The 24015-nt window shown below is 40.3% G+C and overlaps 3 protein-coding genes across 6 annotated transcripts; 1 reads left to right on the top strand and 2 right to left on the bottom strand.

Annotated features, from left to right (window-relative positions):
- The first annotated feature begins 1615 nt into the window (after positions 1-1615).
- Positions 1616-6637, top strand: LOC115730283 (TLC domain-containing protein 4-B-like). 3 transcript variants are annotated; one of them, XM_030660919.2, is made up of 9 exons: positions 1616-1756; positions 3352-3567; positions 3773-3861; positions 3942-4080; positions 5182-5256; positions 5515-5636; positions 5717-5792; positions 5909-5968; positions 6243-6637. In XM_030660919.2, exons 2-9 carry the CDS (start codon positions 3454-3456, stop codon positions 6369-6371), a joined length of 804 nt encoding a protein of 267 aa, XP_030516779.1. In that variant the 5' UTR covers positions 1616-1756; positions 3352-3453; the 3' UTR covers positions 6372-6637. The 3 variants fall into 3 exon arrangements, with proteins under 3 accessions (XP_030516779.1, XP_030516786.1, XP_048126989.1); XM_030660926.2 differs by having other exon boundaries at positions 1622-1831; XM_048271032.1 differs by lacking the exon at positions 1616-1756 and adding an exon at positions 1904-2244.
- A 527-nt stretch (positions 6638-7164) lies between these two features.
- Positions 7165-11496, bottom strand: LOC115732228 (probable transcription factor KAN4). Of its 2 annotated transcripts, none has more exons than XM_030662886.2 (5): positions 11217-11496; positions 10919-10995; positions 8871-8995; positions 7590-7716; positions 7165-7523 (listed from the first exon to the last, which is right to left on the bottom strand). In XM_030662886.2, exons 1-5 carry the CDS (start codon positions 11377-11379, stop codon positions 7305-7307), a joined length of 711 nt encoding a protein of 236 aa, XP_030518746.1. In that variant the 5' UTR covers positions 11380-11496; the 3' UTR covers positions 7165-7304. The 2 variants fall into 2 exon arrangements, with proteins under 2 accessions (XP_030518746.1, XP_030518753.1); XM_030662893.2 differs by having other exon boundaries at positions 7650-7716; positions 11217-11492.
- Positions 11497-19249: 7753 nt separating this feature from the next.
- Positions 19250-22579, bottom strand: LOC115733637 (phytoene synthase 2, chloroplastic-like). The gene is made up of 5 exons (XM_030664271.2): positions 21899-22579; positions 20821-20871; positions 20405-20577; positions 20053-20288; positions 19250-19888 (listed from the first exon to the last, which is right to left on the bottom strand). Exons 1-5 carry the CDS (start codon positions 22254-22256, stop codon positions 19528-19530), a joined length of 1179 nt encoding a protein of 392 aa, XP_030520131.2. The 5' UTR covers positions 22257-22579; the 3' UTR covers positions 19250-19527.
- Between the last annotated feature and the right edge of the window lie 1436 nt (positions 22580-24015).

Consider the following 24015-nt stretch of genomic DNA (forward strand, 5'->3'; position numbering starts at 1 on the left):
TCTGTACTAATAAATACTTCCACGTCGAGGCGTAGATGAACCGTATCGAACCTTGATCATGAGCTTGAGGAAGAAAACTGTCGCATATTGAATCCCACCTCCTTTTTGAAGCAGTGTATTGTCTGTACTCTGGGATTTTGCATTGAATGGATCCCTTCATTTAAGCAGCTGAGACTCGACTGGACCCGGGTCACAGGGACCAGCCTATGTAGTCATTGATCATTCTGAGTCTCACTCGATCAATGGTTTGTAAAGCTTTGCGCCGACATTATCGCTGCTACAACCGTGTTGGCGACATAAATGATCTACATATCTCGCAGGAAACTGTCGGAAATGTACCGAATTATCTCCTACTTTTTCGCATACAGAAACAGAGAGGTCCTTTGTCCCTGCTTAGCCCGCCAAACTGATCCACCTGATGAACACAGTTTGCTTGCCGATACTTTCGGTAATTATAAATCTGTTCATAACTAGAAAGGCCATCTTAGAACAGGTAAGTAACTTCATTGGTCACGTGATTATGTTTTTTTGTTCTTTCTTCCTGGAATAATTTATAACTTAATGATAAAGAAGCAACATTCGATCAAATCTCTGGTCACGTAATTATATTAAATTGACTGTCAATTCCTACAAAATTGTTCCCCGACAGCGGGGGGGAAACAATTCCTTTGTAAGGCACGTTCAATCTTTGTTAGAACATAGCGACGCCCATTACGTTGGGTCCAAAGCTGCATTATGTTTGTATTATCATACGAGATATCCAACAAAAACTGTTGTCCCCTTGACTGCTTTTAACAAGCGATCTCCATCGTCCAACGCGTTTGACCCAATCAATTCCAACGCCGCGATCATGAAAACATGAATTAACACTAAGGAAAAGTATCGAAGAAGTCCTAAATTTTTCGGTTGTGCTAGTTGAATCTTAAACCTTTTGGCGATTTGCCGATGTAGTCTTTTGATCGAAAATCGCTGATATAAGCGCCGGCTATCATACGTGGCATGACCAATATTGATGCGGACAAATTTCATTATTTTTTTTTAATTTTTATCTTTCTTTCTTTTTTAACTTTGGGCCAGTGAGGGCAACATGGTCCTCGCTTGTGGCCCGTGGCTCGCGATAGCTAGGAAAGAGAGAGAGAGAGAGAGGAATAAAAAGAAAAAAAATATCAAAAAATTATAAAATAAAATGTTAATGTTAGCGCCAACAATGTCACGTATAACGGCCGGATGGACTACGTTGCGGTTTCTCAAAAATTTTAGAGCTCAATTGATATAATTAAAATGTTTGGGACTGAATTGACGCAAGTACGGTAAAGGAGAATTACATTTTAAGTGCATTGTTGGATATTCGATATCCGGGAAACAGGACATCAGGTGCATTTATGACGTCAGGCAAGATTAATTTATGCATGGTTTATTTGTGAATAATTCGAGAGATAAGAAGAGCCGCGCGCGCACATTTAGGCGGGGATGGCTGGTCCGTCCATGTCCGCGACCCTGATTGGCCACTCTGGTATCGACGTGACGCGTTCGACTGCCACGTCATCTCCGCCCCCTCCTGCGGGGTTTTGTTAAATTCCATATCAATTTTTCTAGCGGGTTTGCTTCTTCTGGAAAGAGTTCTTAAATAGAAGCATCGGTTCCCGGTGGGTTGCGTGCGCGCTGCACTCCCTAGAAACTTCGCTGCCGCCCAGAATCTTCGTCTCCCTCGCTCCACGATTGCCCCTCAGTCCGCCGTCGAACTCCTCCGATTCCGGTAAGCTCGATCGCCGGAGGCACCTTCCCTCCGCAGGCGACTTGTTCGTGCGTTACGGTCGCCTCGTTTTCTGAGGTTTTCTTTCTTTTTTCTTTCTTTTTTTTGTGTGTGTATGTGTTCCTGATGGGTTGCGAAGGAGGGACGGTGCCGATGATCTCCGTGATCGCTTGTGCATGTTTGTGAGCAGTCTCTTGCTTGTTTCGCCGTCGTTTTGAATTTTCGCCTTCTTGAACCGGCTGGAACCTGAAGAAAGCTTTTGTGCGTCTCTGTGTGCGTGCCTGTGCGTGGTTGAGTTGCGGTTTTCTTTTGGCATTCGGATGGGCGTCTTGTGTTGTGTGAGCCGTCGGCCGTACTGGTTCGATCAGTAATGGCCGGAGTGACATTGGATTTGCTCTGTACTGAGTTGATTATCATGACAGTAATCGGCCTTCGAAGGAACAATGCGGTGTGCTCGATGTTGCTTAATTTCGGAACGTTGAAGCATGCGAGTACGGAACGGTGCTGAGTGATTCGACTATTGTTACTTATTGCTTCAATATGTCAACTTTTGTGGTCTTCGATGCTGCAAGTGTTGATCAGAGTTTGCTTCTCGTTCTGTAATTGGATATTATCTTCGGAACAAGGATGCATTGGTTTTCTAATTTCAGAAGCGTCTTACTGCAGCCTGAGATGAGAACTTTTTTTTTTTTTTTCCTCTGGCTGCTATTGATGAGTAGTTCAAACAGGTCACTCCAAGGATTATACGTTGTGGTTGATTTTCTTATCTTCTGACAGGAAGCGACCTTGTCATTTGTCACCTTGTTTTCCCTTTTATTTTGTGGTTTGTTATTCGTCAATTGGGAGTACTCCTAATGCCCTAGGGATGGGCTCTAGGAATAATGCTCTTCTTATTTACCCGAGTATCTAGAATTTTCCAGAGATACAAAAATTTGGGAACTATCATTCAAAAGAAGCTCAACTATCTGGTTTGTCCTTTAGTTTTTGCAAATCTCTGGATGGTAGCACTTTATGAGCTTCTTTTGCAATGTGCAGAAGCATTCTAACAATAATTCCAAGGTTTTTTTTTTTTTAGACTACTGCTGGTACAAAAAGTGAGCTACATACTCAACGTTGGATGACTGACATGTGGACGTATTTGACTACGTCATTATTTTTTAGTACACAAGACAATCATCCAATGGTAAATTATGTGAAAAATATCTCACTGGGTTTGGACCTAATAATAATCCTAATTTCAAGTGCCGATAATTGTGTGTCTTTAAGTTGCTGTTGGTTTTCCAATAATGAAGATACTCTAGATGGAAACAAGGCCAGCATATGTTGCCTAAAATATGTTGTGGAGAACTCATTCAGTGTTTACCTTTCTTCTTAGTTGACCTTATTGATCCTGAACTTTAATCAGCTTTTTGTTCGTTATGGAAAGTGCTTATGTGATATTTATCATCTTCATTGTTGTTCTCGGGACATGAGCGTCAGTTGACAGATCAAATGGAACTGGAATTAGAATTTGCACCATTTCAGTTAAACTTATTTAAGTGACTTCTGGTTGCTGTTTCTTCTTTGTCACTCATACACTTCTTCTATTCTTTCTTCAGATTTTTAGAGAAACTTAGACAAAGAGGATAGAAGAATAAAGCAGCGGAGATAGTCTGGTTGGCACAGAATTTGACGTGTTTCTGGACGGAAAAAGCAGAGCAATGGCAGTTAGTTATTACCAAAATCAGGCTGAACATCTACTGAGGGAGTATATGCTTGCAGATCCTTTTGTTCCTTACACATCTGTTGTTGGTGGGATTCTTGGTTGCAAAATGGTAGGTTCACAATTTCCTTTGCTAGTATTGCCATGTGGGACACGTGAAGTACTAGTCCTATCATGTTGCTTGCTACATTATAAGTATTATCATACTGGTGTTTTCGTCCCAAGGCAAAGACAATTGTCAAAGTTGGCAAATTTCTTTTTGATTATTTATCTTTTGTTCATTTATAATATGGTTCTGTTTTGATTGTTCAAGTCAGGTCTATGACCTCACGCAGTTAATTAGTGCGCTGAATTTCAAGAGCTATCCAAGCCTTTCATACATGCAGCGCGTTGAGTGGAATAATCGGTGATCGACTAATTTCCTTACGTCAGCCTTTTCTTTTATATTTCATAACATGAAGTATCTCACACATGTACATTTTGCAGGGCCATATCAACTGTCCATGCGATTTTCATCACTGCTCTGTCGCTATATTTGGTGTTCTGGTCAGATATGTATGCTGATTACCAACTTAATGACCTCATTACATTTCGAAGTTCTTCACTGTCCACTTCAATACTAGGGGTGAGGATGCATTCAGTGTTTTGCCTCTTCAAACTTTTTTGCTGTTTGAGTTAATTGTTGGCTACAACTTCTCTTGCATAGCTTAGTCTCCTCTTTGATACCAGTACTGACAGATGAAACAGATGTTTGATCTAGTGATTGTCTACCCTTATAAAGAATCGAGGAAAGTCGCGGGTTCTGCTCCCATTTTCCCGTCCCCAGACTTTCTAATTCTTACCTAGCAGGGAAAAAAAACTCAGTGCATCATGTTGTTAGCTGATGCAAGAGGATTGGGGAGCATTTCTCTGCGTGGCGAGTATAAAGGTCGATGTATTTTGGATGTCTAGTATTAGCCTATGCCTTAAAAGTTTTAGGGTATTAATGTCAAGTTACAGACTCCTTTTTTGGCTAAATCAAGTTACAGTCTCTTAGATGCCTACAAGTGTGCTGTCTTCTTTTTTTTTTCTAAAGGTTCTGAGGGGCTTAGGGAACTCGTGATGTAGAATAAGAGGCAGTGCTTAAATTCTGGAGACTATGTAACTGGTTTAGGTTTAGAATTTACAGTAACTAAATTCGGAGCTTTAGAATTTACAGTAACTAAAAGCTTGTGAAGAAATACATGAATTTAGTTGAGTGTGTCCAATCTTTGATCCTTAGTGTTAACGTTAAATATCTTGGCATTTTTCTTATGTAGTTTTGCTTTGCTTGTGGATAGTCTCATACTGTATGGTTTGCTTCTGGTTTGACCATAAAAATTGCTGTGCCTATAACTATACCTTACTATTTTATGACTGTAGAAAGGGAAACCGTCAAGAGCCTTTTAAGTTGATTACTTTCTTTTTTCTCTTTCCCCATTTTTATTCTGTTTCGTAGGCTTCTCTCTTTAGCACAGTTACATCTCTATCTTGTTTTGCTGCACCGTGGAAAACGTTAATACACTAGGATTTATCCATAGGGAAGAGGACGTCATGCCCAAATGGCTGATAATAGGTTCACTTTGCAAGTGACGTGTGCTAGATTTAATGCTATGCAGTTCCATTGTATTGCAAGATTTACTGCAAAACCTTTTTATTCAGTAATCTGAATTGGTGCTGTGTGGCTTTACTATGGATTTACTTGCAGATTTCTGTTGGATACTTTCTCACCGATCTTGGGATGATATTCTGGTTTTATCCATCGCTAGGTGGCATGGAGTATGTAAGTACTCTATCTTCTTAATTTAGGTGGTGGAAGTAATATAAGACTTCCGAGTGTTTTAGGTGTTCTACATTTTTCATATTGAAACTCCCAAGTTGATGTCAACCATGTTCTGTTTCTGGGTGGATGCAGATTGTGTTGAGAGTCTGATAACTCTTTGTCATAGTTTCTGTATACAATTTTCTTACATATGAAGAAATTCTTGGCTTTTGACTATGTTATTGCTCTTGATAGAAAAATTGGTATTGTCTGTGACAGGTAATTCATCATATCCTATCAATAGTATCATTGGCATATGCTATGTTAACCAGTGAGGGACAACTCTATACCTTTATGGTTCTCATCTCTGAGACGACAACCCCTGGAATCAATTTGAGATGGTATTTGGAACAATGGGAATTTGATAAATGCTTCTAGCCTTTTTTTCACTTATATCATCATTTTCGCTTTTGTGATTCAGGTACCTTGACATGGCTGGAATGAAGAAGTCTAAAGCATATCTTATCAATGGTGTTGTCATATTCTTATCTTGGCTGGTAACTTCGCGTTACTTCTGTCTCTGGAATTGTTAAAGTGATTTTGTTAGCTACAGTAACTTTAATGCATCTTGTAATTTTTTCACCTTTTGTGACACTCGTATTATTCTGTGCAGGTTGCCAGAATTCTCCTGTTTCTCTACTTGTTTTACCATGTCTACTTGCACTTAGACCAGGTAATAACCTCTCATAGTCTTTATCTGTGAAGTTTCATTAGAAATTAATCACTAAGGTTGGTCTTCTCTGAGAAAATTTATTGGTTGGAAGAACTTTATATTTGCAAATTAATGTCCTGGCAGATAACATGCTTTAATTTTCCTTTTTTTCGTTTTTTGGAAACTCTGTATCTTATTATCTATCGCAGTGGTCTTGTTGGTGGACTGCCATGTGTTATATCCCTGTTAAAATTTTCGGAACATTTAACAGTCTAGATGGTCCGTCTCTGCACAGGTCAACCAGATGCATGCATTTGGGAAACTCTTGGCGTTTGTTGTACCATTGGTGCTAACTGTGATGAACTTATTGTGGTTCGGGAAGATCATCAAGGGATTGAAGAAGACTATATCAAAGAGGCAGTAAAAGGTGTGTAAGGTATTCTGCTGGTCTGTCCATTAGAGAGAAATAGTTGATCAACTCATGTTTGACTTTCCCTTGTGTAAAAAAAGTGGGGGAAAGATGAAAAAGTTCAGGACCCCTTAGGTTAGATGGAGAAATTTGGACAATGGACTTGCTTGTAACAGCATCTCCGGTGTTTGAATTTTTATCATCTGGTTGCATCCCGAGCTCCACTCCTAAATTAGATGTATATAGACTGTAAAGTGCATATATATCTCGATTTGAATGGAGATGAAGTTGCTGGAGATCAATGCAATTCCTGGTGAGTTCTTATGCCTTTGCCTTACGTGGGATAACCCAAATACTGCCTGCCCTGCTGAAATTATGGCACTGCGACTCTGCATTTGATCAGATCGTGGAGGCATCACTTTGGTCCGGAATTCTGGTTCAGTCCCAATCCAGGCTCATCTGCATTAAGATTGTGATTTTGGAGTAATGGAGCTGGCCTTTTCAATTGCTTTACTCCTTATGTAATGTCCATTTATAGTTTTTCGTGGATGAACCATTCAGGCCTGAATTCCTGAACTCTCAAGTTCAGTCCTGGCTTGAACACAGTATCATCGTGCCTTATTTTTGCCCATCCGAACAAGAGATCGGAGCATGTTATCTAGACTTCGTGAAATGAATGATCGATGTTGAGATGGAGTTAATAAAACTTCTCCTGTAAATCAATAAATAGAAGTAGCCGTGGGCGTACGCATGCATACAGAACAAAATACTGGAACAGACGAAACATTTAGCAAATTAATAAATCCACCACTCTCGATGTGAAGGCCGATTGTCCCTGAAGGATTATTAACATGAGAGGCTTTTTAAAGGTCTCAATATAATGCCTATTTCCTTCTAACGCTAGCTGAGGCTGGTAACTGTTAAGGTGGGGGTGAAACCTCAATAGTTTCAGATATTTAAGTCCAGGTTCAAGTGACCGGTTTCTGGAGGATGATCGCCGCTGTCGGAACCAAACTGGAAGATGGGATCATCGACCATCAACGGCCACGATGGCTCTTTATCTTCTGCCGCTGCACATTGCATCGTCACCGAGGAATTGAATGACAGCGAGAGCTCGCAATTCTCGCTTAGCTCGTCATCATCTTCCTCCCTTGACGTCTGTGCCTCCTGCATATCAAGAACAGAGAAAGATTAGCCCTCTGCATAATAGCGAGAGGTTATCACCACGCGCACACATAATCTGGTTCGACGTGTGAAGCGAAAGCTGTCGTATATGAAGAAAGTTGGCACAACCTCGTATTCATTATAATCCTCTTTCTCTGTCTGCAAAGCCAATCCATAGCATCCTGTATCCATCACCCTGCAGAGAGTAAACTCTGAGACAATATTTCACATGGCCTTGCTTTAGTTGCTGATGAGTTAGCTACAAATTCAGTTTTTCAACTTAGTTCGACCACAAAATATAAAAAACTACAAAGTTAGTATCCTCAGCAGCAAGTGATATTAGACATTTGATCCCATTATGAGTTAGATAGATACTATTAAAGTACCTATATTCCGCGCCGCACTTTGGTGAATTAAGCTTTTTGAGTAAACTGTTGTTTATATAACTTCATATATGTCGAAATAATCACTACTTGGTACTAGTAATCTATGCATTTCATGTCGCCATATTCATTCTTGAAAATAAGATCATCCACTCACATCTTAATCCTATATTTTCTCAACGCTTCCTTTTGGTATAGATGTTTCACACTCGTATTGACATTTCTATATATGATATTAGAAAGTGCTATTTAGCATAACCATTTCAATAATCACGAAATCTTCGATAATATCAGCGTGACTTTCTCTTTCAGTATACACGTACGCAATAATCCCATCATCATATTGATCGAGTAATTTCTACAGCTTTCGTGTGCTTATTTGTTTAATGTAAAAGCAAATCTATGTACCCGAGCTTTTTTCAGCCCGTGTGTGTAGGTTCCGCCATATTACGTCGAAATAATGATTGTCGCCAATTGTGATTATTTCTCTAATTCATGTTGTTTAATGATGTAAATTTTTCTGCTTGTAATCTTTAGTAAATAGTAGTAAGAAGGTACATAGGTCTTACAGGTGAGTGTGCGCTTTTCACAAAGCTATCGAAAAAAACTACGTTTCCAATTCAACTATACCTGTAACCCCATTATGCATCATGCAAGTACATGGCATAGAGCGACATCTATCGTTTCCTTACTAAAGTAAGTAAGTATACGGTAATGCAAACATAATTCTTAGTTAAATTTATTTTGCAAAAGGAGGGTTCTCCGCCTCGGAAAGCGACACGTGTCACTCTCTAACAGGGAAGAACCATCTTTAGAAAAGACTAAAAGATTCTTTGTAACAGCTAATTCCACTCAATGGACACATGCATCATGCACTCAGCATCTAATTTTGGAAGAACGGGAACATAATTTGAGAGTCAAGTGGAAATCATAATACCAATAGAAAAAGCAAAAGAAAGAGGCTGACCTGCTGGTGCAAATGAATTGGGGCTCATAACTTTCTTGATGATTCGCTCTATGAACATGAGAGCCTTCCCATGGCCAAAGGACTCCATTAGCCACGTTGCTGCAATCCTTTGAACTCCTGTACATCTGCATCCCCAGTGTATATAATTTGAGAGATTCAATCTATATCAAATCAAACCCGATCATTCAAGTCATTCATATATGCCCACCAACGATCTTAATCTATGCCAAATATGACCGGATCATATAAATCTTTCAAGCTTTGGATCCACACTGCAGCTCAAAGTAACCACCAAGTATCACTACTTTGTCAAAACCCTTTTTCTAAACAAAAATACAGGTGAAGCTCACAATGGATGCTATGATTATCATCAAGCCATATATGATGTAAGCGATGTTAAAGATTGAGTCCACGCAAGGAATTTCCACGGTTTGTCAGCTCTGAATATATCAGGGGGAGCTCAGAATTTTCGAGGTGCGACTGATAAAAATTCTCTCATCAACCTTGATCAACGACTAGGGGCTTTGTACTTTGATACTGCAGCATCAAAGAACTCTTGGGTTTGCAGGGAATGCTCTAGCATGGCCTTCATAACGAGTAATGACCAACGATTCTTTTTCTGGATTTCGTGACTTTTTAGTAAGATATATAGATGAATACACATGATAGAGTTAGATGATATCAGAGGTCTGACAATCAAAGAAAGAGCAGTGGAGGAAGCCGGAAAGCTCATTACTTGTTGGAGTATTCAAGTTTAGTGAGATAAAAGAGGGAAAAAGAAAAACAGTCGCACCATTCAAACAAATTAGGTATATCTGAAACTATAGCAGATTGTCTGATGTAAAGAAGTGAATTATGCTAGGTTGAGCATAAGTTCACGTGGTATAATGTATCCAAGTTGTTTCTATACTTATTTGTGTGAGATTGTTTTATTTAGTTAGTTCTAGACTTAACATCGAAAGTTGGTCTGGACACCACCGCTCAAAAAAGCAGACATAACACCATAAGGAAATTTATCGAAAAATACGATGAACTACACGGCAACAGTTGTAAATACTATTTGTGGGACCAAGTAAAAATTCCTCTTCTTTTTGTGCTTGGCCAACCTTATAAAGTTCACTAACTTAGTGAGTAGACTACTCTCAGATTTTAGAGAAGAAGATGTCCACAAAGAATAGCTCCATCATACGAAGGCTGTACAAGGGGGAGATTGAAGCAATGAGGACATATTTTGTCATGATCGGGGCATATGAATACTACCTAGAATATGAAACATTAACAATATTGGCTCCCACGTATGAATCCTACCTAGAATACGAAACATTAGGGATTTTGGCTCCCAAATACTTACATGACCATAATCCTCAATGGTGACCGTGAGTGATGCCTTTTTGTGATGCAATCCAACAAAAATAGGGCTTTTTCCATTAACATGTATCCTCAATGGTGTCCATTAGTTCTCTCTAGCAGTTCTAACTCTTGGCTATATCAACTAGTAATGTTTGAGATGAAGATCAGGCGACGTGAATCTAGATGCTTCTGAGGAAAGAGTCTATATGATTAACTAGAAAAAGGTTGCGTTTATTTCTGACTTTCAATTTTCAGTGCAGAGTGTAATCGATCCACTCACGCAGTAAAGTTTTATTTGTTTTTGAAGGTCAACTTGTAAGTGTTGCCAAATTTGGAAAAGTTAGTGAGTAGAACATGTATGTATTGTGTCTCAACGAAAAAGGAAACAGAAAACATGTAGGGCATACGTAGAATGAAACAACCGATGCAATAAATGATGAGCTCTCCCTAGGGTTTCTTTATCTGCTCGAAAGTGGGAAAAAATCGGAAAAGTAAACAAGCAAAAAGATCCATCACATTTGGCACACTTTCTGATACCAGTTGAGAGAAAATGATTGATTCTCCTAGAACCCTAAAGTTCTTATATTGGCAATCATTTTACAGTTCGATGACTTTCTTTTTCCTGATCTTCTGGCTCTTTATGACACTGTTAACTTTTCTTCCCCCTTTAAAGAACGTGAAAACCAGAAGATCCATACCTGAAGGTGGCTCTTGACATGAGAAATCTTCAGTCCTTCCACGCTCATCATCTGCAGAATTCGCTTCGGTGTCGCGTCTGCTCAAAAGAAAAATAAAAATTTAAAATCAGTATATCCATCTCTCTCTCTCTCCTCCTCCCCGCCCCCCCACCCCCCCCCAACAGACACACTCACAAAAGGAAACCAAACTCCATCTTTTGTGTCCATTTCCCAGAAAACAAAAGTTTGGTGATGCATATGATGTCCTATCTTTGAGACTCCACCACGTGTAAACAAGATCATGGTCGGGGAAGCTTACTGTATTTCCCTCCGAGCCGCTCCACGGCCTCAACGAAATGATCGTGGAGCTCCGGCGTCCACCGGAGCCGGGAAACATCGGATTTGTTGTACCGCCGGACCTCGCTTCTCCGAGACCTTCTCATTTCAGCATCTGGGTTCATCATGGCCATCGAAATGCTCATTCTGGAGAGACTTTAGTTTGGTAGACATGGCATATAAATGCGGCTAAGACTTTTTGGACCCCAAATATAAGAAATCTCTCTTAACCCGAAGCGAGAAATAATGAGCAAGTCTAAAGACCATAGACTTGTAGCATTTCGTACATGCAAAAAGGTCTTCATCATCTATCTATTCTATAATTGGACGTGGAATTAGATAAAAACACACGATACGTACTGTAGAAGCAAAGCATAGCTATAGCCCCACCTCTTTTGAAAGTTGAAATGAGCATGTGAGGTTTTCCTTCCCTAGCTGGTTTTCTTTTTTGTTTTTTTGCTTATTTTCTTGTTTCTTGGACATATTGTCTAGGGTTTGAAACTTGCTCTTATTAGCCCATTCTGAGGGCATAGGAAAAAATAGATTGATTTCTTAGCATGACCCTTTGCTTTGTCTTTCACGGTGATTGGGTTTTAGGGCTGAAGTTTGGTTAGATTACTTATAAGATTGAGTGCATTGATTAGCTTAATGATTATTAATGGCATATCGAAACGAACATTTAGAGTTCAATACCCACAAAAGGTCAAGTACTAAAACTTTAATGGAATTTCGACAAATTCTAAATACAATCTCTCCAATCTTAGCACTGTAATGTACGATTTGAGTCCGCTTGTCTCGAACAATTGACTTACATAATGAGGGCCGGTGCATAACATTCAAACAACAACTTTGTTCTACACGCACATATAAATTAGCCACTTGATAAGTTCATGGTGATCACATAATTATTGACTCCTTTAAGTTAGTTTGAATATGAAGTACCTACTTGATCTTTTGCTCAACTAATCAAGATACACAAATGAAAAAGATTGCATCGTCGTGACTTCATCGATATGGTGATGAGCAAGTGTATGTACAATTACTAATTTTTTTTTTTTTTTGACAAGTCCATAAAAGATTCAATTAGTCTAAATCTGAGATGACCGGCTGCTTGATCTTTTGCTCACACAATCGGATCATGTAAAGGAAAAGGATTTACATCTTCATCAATACAGTGACGAGGATCCGTGCATATGATCACTCGACTAAGCACACATGGTTTAAGGTTAAGGTAAGTTAATTAAAACAAAAGAAGCCCTTGGGCAGGTGCAATGCCGTGTGCTCATATAACTTTGTGGCTGTGAGCTAGCTTTGGGATATAAATAAAGATCAGTCATGGAGAAAAATGGCATAGCAATACCATGAACCAAGTCAAAATGAGGATAACGCCCCCATTAAATGGCTGAGAGAATTTGTATGCAAACCTTGGAATTCTTTAGTCAAGATTTTAGGATTTAAAAAAAAAACAGAGGAGAAAAGGCATATAAATCATTCTCCTATCACTCTCAACGTCAATAAAAGACGGTGCCTACTTTTGGACCCACCCCTCAAATATGAAACTTTAATCAGTCTTTGTTGTTGCCGTGTCCCACACTCACTCTTCTCCCAAATTCAATGAGCAAGAAAGTTATACACACAATTATTTATCACCACACAAAGAAATTCATTGCATCTACCTTTACTTCATGAACATTAAATTAGTCGGGAAGATCGGCAACCAAAGAGAGGGAGATAAGAACGAAGGACCCCGAGCACAAGGCGGTGTAAGCATGCGCATTTTCGTTGTGATTCGATAGCTGAGCGTTTCAGAATCGTCAAGGAGCCATTTTTCTCGCCATAAAAAGAGGTTCATTTTTTTGCGGTTAACCATGTTGTAAATCGCATCACTTTGGTGCTGAGGACTGTTGAGAATAACACTGTTGCTGTCGATTTACAAGACAAATCATGTCATGCCTGTGAGCTTAGAAGCTCAATGGCAACAAGTTCTAGGACAAGATCAACCTTTTTTAGACTGAAAAAAAAAAAGGGCAGAAGAGGACTTTTTTGGATGCCAAATTGGAGAGAGAGAGAGAGAGAGAGAGAGAGAAGCCAAGACCAAATTTAGACCTTTGCTAAATGAATTGATTAGGGCTTTTCCCAAGCCACGTGATGCACAACATACCCGCCATATAATTTGGACCGTTAGCCCTAGAGTTAGGTATACGGTCTCCCGGCTACGATGCCACAAGCTAGTGTGAAAATGCCAACTCTTTCACATGCACGTTGTTGAATGCCTCCAACATTCGTTGAACATGCTCTCAAGTTCACAAGAAAGGGTGATTAACAGGCATACAATCACCTCCCTCCCCCCCTCTCTCTCTCTCTCTCTCTCTCTCTCTCTCTCTCTCTCTACACTTGGTGTTTTAATAGGCACGTGAATAATGTGCCCTAGGAAGAGTGAGACAAGCTCTTGAATTATTGATATACGAAAAGGTTGCGGTTCTGTTTTCATTTGTGTCTTTTCGAGTACTTTATCGTTTTCAAAATACACTCGTACAAGTGGTGAACTTTATCCGTTTTCCCCTAATCAAGAACGAGCTGCCTTAGCCATTGGTTGTCACCGAGCTGCTTTTATTTTTGTCCTTAGTCAAATGGAATCTTTGAAGTTGGGGGCTTCCTCGTTCTGTGGCCATTTTGACGTTTTCTCGTGCGCCCTCGGAATTGATCCCATCGTCCTCATCACGCGTCAGAAGGTGCTGAAAGCAGATTTGATATCGTCACGAAGCTTCCTTAGTTCATTCATCCTGCTAGACGATAATGGAGATGGAAAAAGTAAACACTTCGCTATAAACCCTAAACGTTCAATGCTTGTTCTCTGTTGACGACGCCAAGGAGAAGCACGCGATTCAAAAAAATTGCTCGAGGTTTGACGAAAATGATGTGGACTTTAGCACGGGGCCGGCCGGTTGAGCAAGGGGAGTCGGGTTCGGTTCCCACTTGGCGCGATCTCTTGGGCTCGTGCCACAAAAGACCAATTCCTCAAGAATTTCCCTGGTTTCAACGCGAATGACGTGTCTTCGGCCAGACCGGAGATGTGAAAATCTAAGTCGGTACGTGAAAGTTAACTTAGGACGTCACCAGACCACTAGGCCGTCACAATTTTCTAAATGCCGCCTAATCATGGTATGCGGCATCAAGTATCTAGAGCGACCAACTTATTTTCCTAGAGGGAACATTATTGCAGTAATGACAGTGAATCCTTCATTTCTTCTCCATCATGATGGGGAATGTTTTTTTTTTCCCATTCTAGAGAGGCAGATCTGATATGGAAACACTCGCCATCATCATCATAACTATTTTGGCAGATGTGAGCGCATGTGTATGGAAAGGTAAAAACAGAATGGAGAGCATCACTTGATATTGTCAAAAGTTTGTCATCATATCGATCCTCCTTGGAGGAAAATAGAAGCTGAGAATGTTTGTGTCGTCTACGGCTGTGTTTGTCTGCATCATTCCATTTTGTTTATGATTGCTCTTTGATTTCAAGTCGTCTCTCCAATGGCATCTTCTAGAAGGTTGTGCATAAAAGTAAACCCTAATTCATTTTGATGTGTAAATTGATTTTGGCAACTTCAAGATGGGGATTTTCCCTAGTTTTGTTTAGCTCGTAAGTTATATCTATGATGGCTTTTTCTCATAGTAAATCTTTCAAGAAACAACTATAAAAATGCGAAATACCCAAACAAAGGTCGAGACTTCCGTAAAATTTAACTTAATTGATAAACTTTGGAAATCATTTTACCCAAAACGTATAAATTGGCAAGAAAGTATATACATCTCCTAGAACTAGCAGAGGGAGAGTCCTTATCGCTGTCGATCTAGCTCCTTATCGCTATCGATACAACACATATGATTTGCTCAGGGTTTGGTGGATTAAAAGGATAAGCAAGAGGATAAGTTGTGCATAATTACAAGTTATCAAATGCACTTAATAAGGATAAGTTCCGAATCTCCGTTGCTTAGCGTGGTTAATTATCAAACGCACCCATCGATGAGTAGTTACTCATACTATAGGATACTCTTACAGTTTTACTTGAGTAGATGTCTTGTGCTAATTCAGGGTTACTTGCTCTTTTAATATAATAGAGGAATCAAGATAAATCAGGACAATTTCCTTGTCTCCACTACATTAACAAAACGACTAATGTAGAAGAATCTCCATTCTGACGGGAAACAATAAACAAAAGAGAGAATCGAACATCTCCGCATGTCTTGCCAGATCTCTATCATTCATCCATGCATGCGCAACAAGGAATATTTCAACCTTGACCTAGAACTGCGACCCACATGGGAAAAAACACAGAGCAGTTGATTACAGAAGGTTAGCTCGAGGATGAAGCAGCAGTCAAAGGGTTGATATAAAGCAGATTTGGCAGGTTTGGTTTAGTAAACCAGAAATCAACCTTTCTGAATTAATTAACTAATAAATAATCACATAATTTAGAGGATTACAGTGCAAGCTAGCTAGATAACATCTGGAGTTCACTATTCAGACAGGGCAGGGCTCCCCTTGTACGTTCCAAGGATTGTTTAGACATAAATGGTGTGGATAATAAAAACATTTTCCCCCGACTAATTATGTCAGGCGATGCAAATAATTATTTTTTGAAAAATATTTTCCAAATCATCCATTTTTCGCGAAATAAACAGAGTTTAGATTCGATTTGTACATAGATCTTTTATGTCAATTCTTTTTTGCAAAAAGAGAGGTGGAAAATTGACGGGACAATAGTTGAAGAACATCCTGACATGGCTTAAAATTCCAAGAGTAGCTTCCTGAGAACGGTTCTTCAATATTAAGGGTGCATCGTGTTGGGGTGTGGTTATACTCCCCATCATTATGAAGGCAAGGGGGTTCTGCTCCTAGTAAGTGGGCGGGTGTTAAAGGAGGTAGCACCCCCGGGCCGCGAGAGAGCTTTTATAGTTCAAGCACGTAATTTATTAATTTCGGATTTGAGCCATTGAATAGCTAGTAAATTATAATCTCATCCTCTTGTAATTGAGAGCATAATAAAGAGGAGTGAGGTATAAATTATAACGAAATCATCTACGGGATGTTGCGTAGTTTAAGGTAAATCAAGATAAACCTTGTGTTTCAATTTCTCTTTCTTGCATTGCGCCTAATCCTAACACATCAAGCAATAAACATGAGTAGGGCGTGTCGGGGTAAAATTTTATTTTTCACATTTTTTGCTTATTGTAAATCTTACAACGAACACATTTCAACTCTTATATTGCCCCATAACACTTGAAATTTTTACAATATACAAGTTTTGACACGTTAACTCACATAAAACTTTTTCGTAGTTTTTCAAAATCTCTACGAATTTCCAAGTATTAACTAGATAGCAAAGGATCGTTTTTGTCTTGGCTGAAGCACAAACAAACATCGCATTAATTAGCTGGCATCTATTTAGAAATGTCACTTGTGGTATGAGATGTCTGACTTTACTAAAATCACTCGAAGAAATTATCATCTTAAGTAAATACTAAGGTTTCATTTATTTCATGAAAAATAACTAAATTCCGCATTTTCCGACGTTTACTTCATAAAAAATAAACTTGTGATGGAAAATATTTTCCACTAACAAAAAAAACACCTTCAAAAGTGGTCTTTCCTCCCTCCACTCCTTCACCTTCTGTTTCTTTCTAATTATTTTTTTACTTTTTCTTTTTATTTTTTCCTTCTTCCTTTGGCCAATCGCCGGCCACGACAAGGGTTGGTGGTCAAGGCCAGCAAGCCTCTGGCTCGCCTATGGCCGTCGCCAAAGGTGGTGGTGGAGGAAGAAGGGGAAAAAAAAGAGAAAAGAAAAGAATTAAAATAAAATAAAAATTATTAAAATTTTGAATTTTTTTTTAGAAATTTATGAAAATTGTCCATTTTAGCACCAGTCACGACCATACCACATAGAATGATTGTCATCCATAATGATAAAAAAATATTTTTCAGTTCATTTAGGTCTTAGCCAAACACAAGAAAAAATTGTAATTTTTCTAGAAAATTACTTCGTGAAAAAAAAAATCCAACAATGTTACATTTTTCATGAAACAAACGAAGCCTAAATCACGTCTTTATTCGATGATGAGCTGAGTGGAGGTAAAGAGAGTCATCACCTCCATAGCCCTCGAGTGCATTTTTAGCAGAAAGTATCATGCGGTTTATACAATATCGTATCAAATTCCCGTATATCCTCCGACGAGTTGAGATATGGTGAAATTTTCTTTATACCACTCTTTTAGGTTCAGTTTGTTTCGTGAAAAATAAATGATTGAACAAAAATTTTCCTAAAAATAATCGATTGTATCACTTACAAAAAAAATGAATCAACAAATAATATTTTCATAATCCACTAAATATTTAAACGTAAATTATTGTCGATATCAGAACATTTTTCCTTTCCTAATTGTTTAGCGATGCAAACGATCTTTTTTTGAAAAGTATTTTCAAATCATTCATTTTCTGCGAAATAAATTGAGCCTTTATCCAAACTCCCGTGTCCATCCCACCTTTATGTTGAAACAATTTCAACCTTGTACAACAGAACTTTGCATAAAACGAAGGAGGGGACGATAATTTCATTGTTGAAGAGTCAAAAAGAACTGGAAAACACATGCGATCTTTAGGGAGTGCTGGGGACGCCATGAGTGGGCAGGATGAGAATTTCTTGAAGCGTGATGATACTAATGAGGCCACGAGAGAGAAGAATTCGAAGCAAAGTCGTCATGGACAAGCGCGCTACACATTTTCTGCGACACCATAAGTGGGATTGCTTCTGGTTCTCGTATTATTCAAACGTTGAAGATGATGCCCTTTGGACAAATTCAAACCTTAACCAGGGCTTCACATTCTTTGCTCACTGGCTTAGGATCCGCAAACCAGCATGTGCTCAGGCCAGTGGGATCTCGGCCAATTTCCGACGGACACGAGCAAAACCGTCGGTGAGGTTCATTACCAAATGTATCGCGATAAACGCCGGCAGACTCTTTTCATCATCTTCTTCTTGAGATTTTTTTTTTTTGTTTGGTCGAAAAAAAGATCTTCATTTCAAAATAAAAATGAAAATCTCACAAAACCAATAAATCTGAAAAATGAATCAACTTGATACAGCCGGTAGAAACTTGCTTATTTCTCAAGGACGGATCTACCATAGCATCCAAGCACAACCGGCGGCCGATCATTCGAAAATAAACTTTAGAGCAGTTAAGTTAGGGTTATCGTTCAGCACCGATCTTGTAAGACTGCTACTAGTAATTACACACCGACGTACAATTACACGATTACCATTTTTTCAAAGCCGATATTGAGGATTCGTTTTTGTCACGAAAGGTTTTCCTTCTCAGAAATTTGGGATTATCAATTGAGCAAGAATAGTGGTAAATAAAGAACCTCTAAATCACAATTGTCTCGCGTTGCCTTGACATGTCAAGCTTCACCATATACATTAACTTGGTTTGACCATTGCAAGAGTCAAGTGGTCGTGTTAGAAACTTAGAAAGTATGTTTATAGCAATTATACTTCGATTTTTTTTTTCATCTCTTTTTTAGTATTATTGAGAGAGAAGAAGTGGGAATGATCAGAATCAACTGTAGGTGGAAGTCACCCCTTCCCTCTCCTCTCCAATAGACAAAATGCCCTTGCAAGATCCTAATTACATGGAGAAATGGCCCATCAAGCCGTGATGTGAAATGGCTGGCGATCACAAGCGTGGGTCGAATGGCCCATTTCTGGTGCAGCGGTCAAAGTGCTAACTTCGTGATCACTTCTTTGAATTCTTGCCATTTCAATTGGCTGCGACATTCACCGGCAGTCCCGGTTGGGCGGCAATGTCGTGCAAACACAATCGGCCTGAACCGAAAATCCGATCAGGTGGACACTAAGCGAGGCCTGCCAACGGTGGGTAATCCACTTTTCATACAGTGTCTCCAAAATATGGTGTTGAGAACAAGTGAGAGAGAGAGAGAGAGAGAGAGGTTGTACAAGAACTGATTGGTCCCTTACATGTGATCTTTACATCCTCTACTTCCTTCCCTAATTTCATCATACAGTGGAAAAACTAATAATCAACGCTGAGCTGAATCAGCTGATCATAGAACCTTATTTCACTAGCCACTTCTGGCTACTTATACGCGACTGCTCCATCTACACGACACGGGGAATTTACAGAGCTCAGCCTGTTCCGCTACAAGCGGAACACTTCCCAAAAAAAGAAAACAAATGAACCAAAGGCCCAAGTTCTCGTCTGTCAAATCCTGATCAAGCTCGTCCATCTGCTGAAGGCCCCACGAGTGCTCTTCCGTAAGCCACGGGCAGCAATATGAGCTTCTTCGCCTTCCCCACGTAGGCTCTCCTTGTGAAGTTGTTGTAGTCGTTGGCTTCGATGGCGTCCAGGATCTGCTTGTACAGCAGCAGCGACGCCATCACCGGCCACCTGCTCGCCGCGTTGAGCTCCACGACGCCCTTCTCGGCCTCATCAAAGAACTTCCTCGCCCGCTTTATCTGCTCCTTCATGAATCCCTTCCACTTGTCGGTCACTTTCCCCCGTAGTATGTCCTCATCGGATAGCCCTGCACGTGCGAGCTCGTCCTGCGGGAGATATATCCTTCCTCTCCTAGCACTGTTGCCAACAATTCGAATTGCAGTGTGATGAGTTTTGGTAAAATCACCTAAATGGGATGCTCAAATTGCTTCAGCAATCCAAGCTGAGATGTCCAACAATGAAGCCGATATGAAAGTACTTATTTTCAAGCAGATTTTTATTCTGTAATAGCAAAGCCTTACTCTTCGCCGACGTCCCTGAGTATGTTTGTCAGCTGATTAGCGACCCCGAGCGCCAATGCAGCATTGTAGACGCTTTCTGTGGATGCCTTCGATTCAGGCGCAATCCCCATGACTGGTACACTCATTAGCCCAACCGTCCCGGCTACGTAGTAGCAATAAAGGTAGAGCTCGTCAAAGTTCATGTATCTCGATTTTCTCAAGTCGAGCCTCATGCCCTCTATCATGTCCTTGAAGGGCTGCATCGAAGAAGTTATGGTTCAGTCATCAAGTGATTTGCGGATGATACTCTTTAACTATAATCATAGTGACGAAAAATTGAAGTGGCGACTTCAAACAGTGGTAGGACTTCTACCTGAATATCCACGGGGTACTTCGAGACGGTGTCTGCCAGAGCGGCATCGTACATGTCATACGGACGGCCCTCGAAGAGATCATTCAGCCTTTTCTCCCATCTATCCAGAGCCTTTGGAGTGATGTGCGTGGCGTTCGGTCCATCCACAAGTTCATCAGTCCTCCTGCACCACACTGCAACATACAGTGACCCAGCTTATTCATTTCTGTATATAAACCCCACTTGTCATAAGGACCATTCAGCAGTGCAATTTTGGCGATTCATCAAAATGTTTAAGATCGCAAAGGACTGCTGCTTTACATACTCATGTATAATATGGGCGATTCTGTCTCATATATGCACAAACTGGATAAAAAATAGACGTGAACGAACTATAGTCGCAAGCGCATGCTCGAGAAGAATGGTCATGTCAATACCGTAGATAGCCCAAACAGCTCTTCGTCGCTCCGGTGTCATCAGCAACGTACCTAAAATTTGTGAGGAAAACAGCCCGGTTAGCTAGTCTATCTCAGAATGACATAAACAATGCGTCCGGTAATTCAGTTCGCTTATCTTCCATGCGAAAATCAATGTAGGATATTGACAAGTAAATTTCCGCACAAATGAATGGTGCAAAAAACTAGTAACCGAGTATCTGAGATTGTCAAATTCCTGTATGCCAGATTAAGCATATAAAGACAGGGCAGTGAACCACTAAATCGACCTCAAACCCGATTTCCGAATGCACAAAAACCGCATTCAAGTAATTTGATGCAAGTTGATCCTCATTCCGATAAGTAATCTTCAGCCAGATAGTTGGAATTGGTGGGTGGTCGAAATAAACTTAGAACTCAGCAACATTGTTGTTGTAAAAAAAGGAAAAATGCTAAACATTTTCGTCATAAACCTTTTATTGGGTAATTTAATCTTAGCCAATATTTTTATTGGCATTTTGACAAAAGTGACGTGGATATCGATTGTCCTACCTTGATTTACTCTAACTTGGACATTTTTTAATATTATTTTATTATTTTAAATAATTTTTAAGCATTTTTTAGTTTTTTCAAAATTATTTTTAAAAATTATTTAAAATATTAAAAAATATCCGCGTTAGCATGCGTAGGATAATTGACTTAAGCGATTTCAAAAATTGCAATGTAATGCTTTAGGACTAAATTGGTATTATTATAAAAGGTTTAAGACTGAATTGACATTAATGCAATAGATTTATGACTTTTTTGACACTTTTCTTCCCTGAAGAAAGCCCAGGAACTTGGAGACAATGCAGGAGATAAGGTCAGCCCAAAAAGGTGCAGCTCCATTGGACCCCATTTCTTTCTTCTTTTTTATCAGTTAAGCAAAGATAATAGTATACTTTCCTCTTTATGCTTTAACTAACATCAACCTTTTAGAAATTCATACTCAAAAAGATAGACGCGTTATCCTGAATCTCAACAGCAAAAAAGTACCACCACACATTCGCACGCACAGGAGAAAGAGAGAGCAAAGTTTTACCCAGGTAAAACGTCTTGGCATACTCGGCGCAGACCTCGCCGCACCTCTCGTAGGCCGTGTTCAACAAGTCGCTGCCGGTCAATCCCTCCGCTTCCTCTGGCTTCTTCACGTCCAGGGCCTTCTCCCTCCTCTGCTCTCGCACCAAAGCTGCTTGCTTTAGCACGACCTCGTACACCCTGTCCACCGAAGACCTCGACGGGCTCGCCACAGAGCTCGAGACGGCCGAGACCACGCTCACCACGCGCACCCTCGGGTACGACCTCAGCGCCCTCTGTTTCTTGCTCGTCCTGGGCTCGAGATTGAACAGGGACGCGGCGTTCCCTTTGGGGCCAACCACCCAAAGAAGAACACCAGACATATCTCTCCCAACACCTCGGGGGCAAGGATATGGATCTCTGTATTCTCTACTCGGGTCTTGCTCCTGGGGTGAAGATTCCCCGAGCTCCCCGCTTTCTAGTGGAAATGGAACAGCACAGAGACAGAGGAGGAGGAGGAGGAGGAGGAGGAGGAAGAGAATGGGTTTCCTGAAGAGTAGTCTTGAGCAAAATTGGGGGTGATCCAAATGGCGGGTTTTACTAGTTTTCCTCCACTGAAGTGGGACGATAGTGATGATGACTCCAAAAAGGTCTTTGAGGGATAAAGAGATGCCTTCTCTCTCTCTCTAACTTGAATATGCTCTCTCTCTCCCCTTGCCTCCTTTACCCTGATCTCACACACGGGGTCTCTGGTCCATGTGTGGCTAACGTTTGTAAAGTTCAACCCCACGCCTTGCTTGAAACTTTGAAAGGTTATTGAGCGAGCGTGGTGCATGCACATCACCACCAAAATAATTTGATAGGACTCCCTTCACGATGGTAGATGTTCTTTCAATACACGTATTGCACACACTCAAAATACTTCCACATCTCAATCAAGTAAAGAAAAGGAGGAGTAGATTTCGGACTGCACGACAAGACGGACGATTTTCCATCCCAATTTAAGTAAAAGTATGTTAGCGAAATTTATTAGACGGGTATTTTTCATGCCCGAAGAGATTTGGAGAATGGTCATATTAACAGCAACATGATTTTGAACAAGGTAGCAAGACAAGATCGATCTCTCCCCTGTTTTCTTTTAACATATATTACGGGGGCATAATTAAACGAGAAAAAGAGAAGGAGGAACTATAGCTAGCTCGAGCTAAAAAGGACATCACACTCGAATCTATATATTTTAAGATTTCCATAGTGCGGGGATCGTGCATCAACATGGCACTAAAGAAAGATGCATTCCATTCATGAATCATTTGTCTGGGTCAACGTCCTCGTCAAGGCATGTGATGCAATGTGATTTTCGGTCGATTGCCGCATGGCCACACATGTGACAGAAGCATCGACATGGTACTAGAAGATGCCTTTCGAGAGAGAGACAGAGGGAGGGAGCAAGTGGGTGGGATTGTTGCGGGACTGGAGGAAGTGGGGCCTAGAGCGTGGAGGCAGGGGCGCCGTCGGATGGGGTGAGTGAACGAAGAGGAGAGAGACCGATCCGGACATGCACAGACGTCGGGGTCTTGCTCAAATATTGTCAGCATTCTGCGTGTGTTTTGACCTCTTTCGTCCGATGATGCGTGGTCCAATTTTGAACCTTTTTTCGAATTTCGGATTTGTGCAATCAAGTCCTGTCGTGGCACGTCGGAATCTGATAAGGTGCTTTTCTAAACTTTTTGCCCTTTAGCATATGCGGCTCCACGTCAGAAATAATCATAAATTTTCAAAGAAGAAATACAAGAGAACGAAAAATTTATGGAGAAAACAAAATAAAATAGCCAAATATGATGTGCGGTAATGGAGAAATGAAAAGAAGAGTACCGCCGCCGCCGTCGCCGAGGCCTCCGGGAGGACATGAGAGCCCTTGTCCTTGATCCAAACGAGGGTTCCCCGGCCATGGTTTATGGTCAACCAGGATTCCTAGCCCTCACCTAGGTCTTGGTGGCGTAACCCTTTCTCTTTCGCTCTCTCTCACTCTAGTCTTTGTTTTTCTTTTGTTTAAAAAAAAAAATTGGCATTCTTCCAATTGATCTCCAACCTCTTTTTTTTTCCCCCATTTTTTGATTTTCTTTGAATTTTTTTTTTATCAAT

The sequence above is a fragment of the Rhodamnia argentea genome, chromosome 10 (assembly GCF_020921035.1).
Source record: "Rhodamnia argentea isolate NSW1041297 chromosome 10, ASM2092103v1, whole genome shotgun sequence".
Taxonomy (NCBI): domain Eukaryota; kingdom Viridiplantae; phylum Streptophyta; class Magnoliopsida; order Myrtales; family Myrtaceae; genus Rhodamnia; species Rhodamnia argentea.

Excerpts from the sequence above, each read along its gene's own strand:
- LOC115730283 (XM_030660919.2), top strand. The coding sequence starts at position 3,454 with ATGGCAGTTAGTTATTACCAAAATCAGGCTGAACATCTACTGAGGGAG. Across the intron at positions 3,862-3,941 it reads CGCGTTGAGTGGAATAATCG|GGCCATATCAACTGTCCATG; the intron begins GTGATCGACTAA and ends TACATTTTGCAG. Across the intron at positions 5,969-6,242 it reads TCTACTTGCACTTAGACCAG|GTCAACCAGATGCATGCATT; the intron begins GTAATAACCTCT and ends GTCTCTGCACAG.
- LOC115732228 (XM_030662886.2), bottom strand. The coding sequence starts at position 11,379 with ATGAGCATTTCGATGGCCATGATGAACCCAGATGCTGAAATGAGAAGG. Across the intron at positions 10,996-11,216 it reads GCGGCTCGGAGGGAAATACA|ACGCGACACCGAAGCGAATT; the intron begins GTAAGCTTCCCC and ends TCTTTTGAGCAG. Across the intron at positions 8,996-10,918 it reads ATGTCAAGAGCCACCTTCAG|ATGTACAGGAGTTCAAAGGA; the intron begins GTATGGATCTTC and ends CTGGGGATGCAG.
- LOC115733637 (XM_030664271.2), bottom strand. The coding sequence starts at position 22,256 with ATGTCTGGTGTTCTTCTTTGGGTGGTTGGCCCCAAAGGGAACGCCGCG. Across the intron at positions 20,872-21,898 it reads TGCCAAGACGTTTTACCTGG|GTACGTTGCTGATGACACCG; the intron begins GTAAAACTTTGC and ends CACAAATTTTAG. Across the intron at positions 19,889-20,052 it reads CTCAGGGACGTCGGCGAAGA|TGCTAGGAGAGGAAGGATAT; the intron begins GTAAGGCTTTGC and ends TGTTGGCAACAG.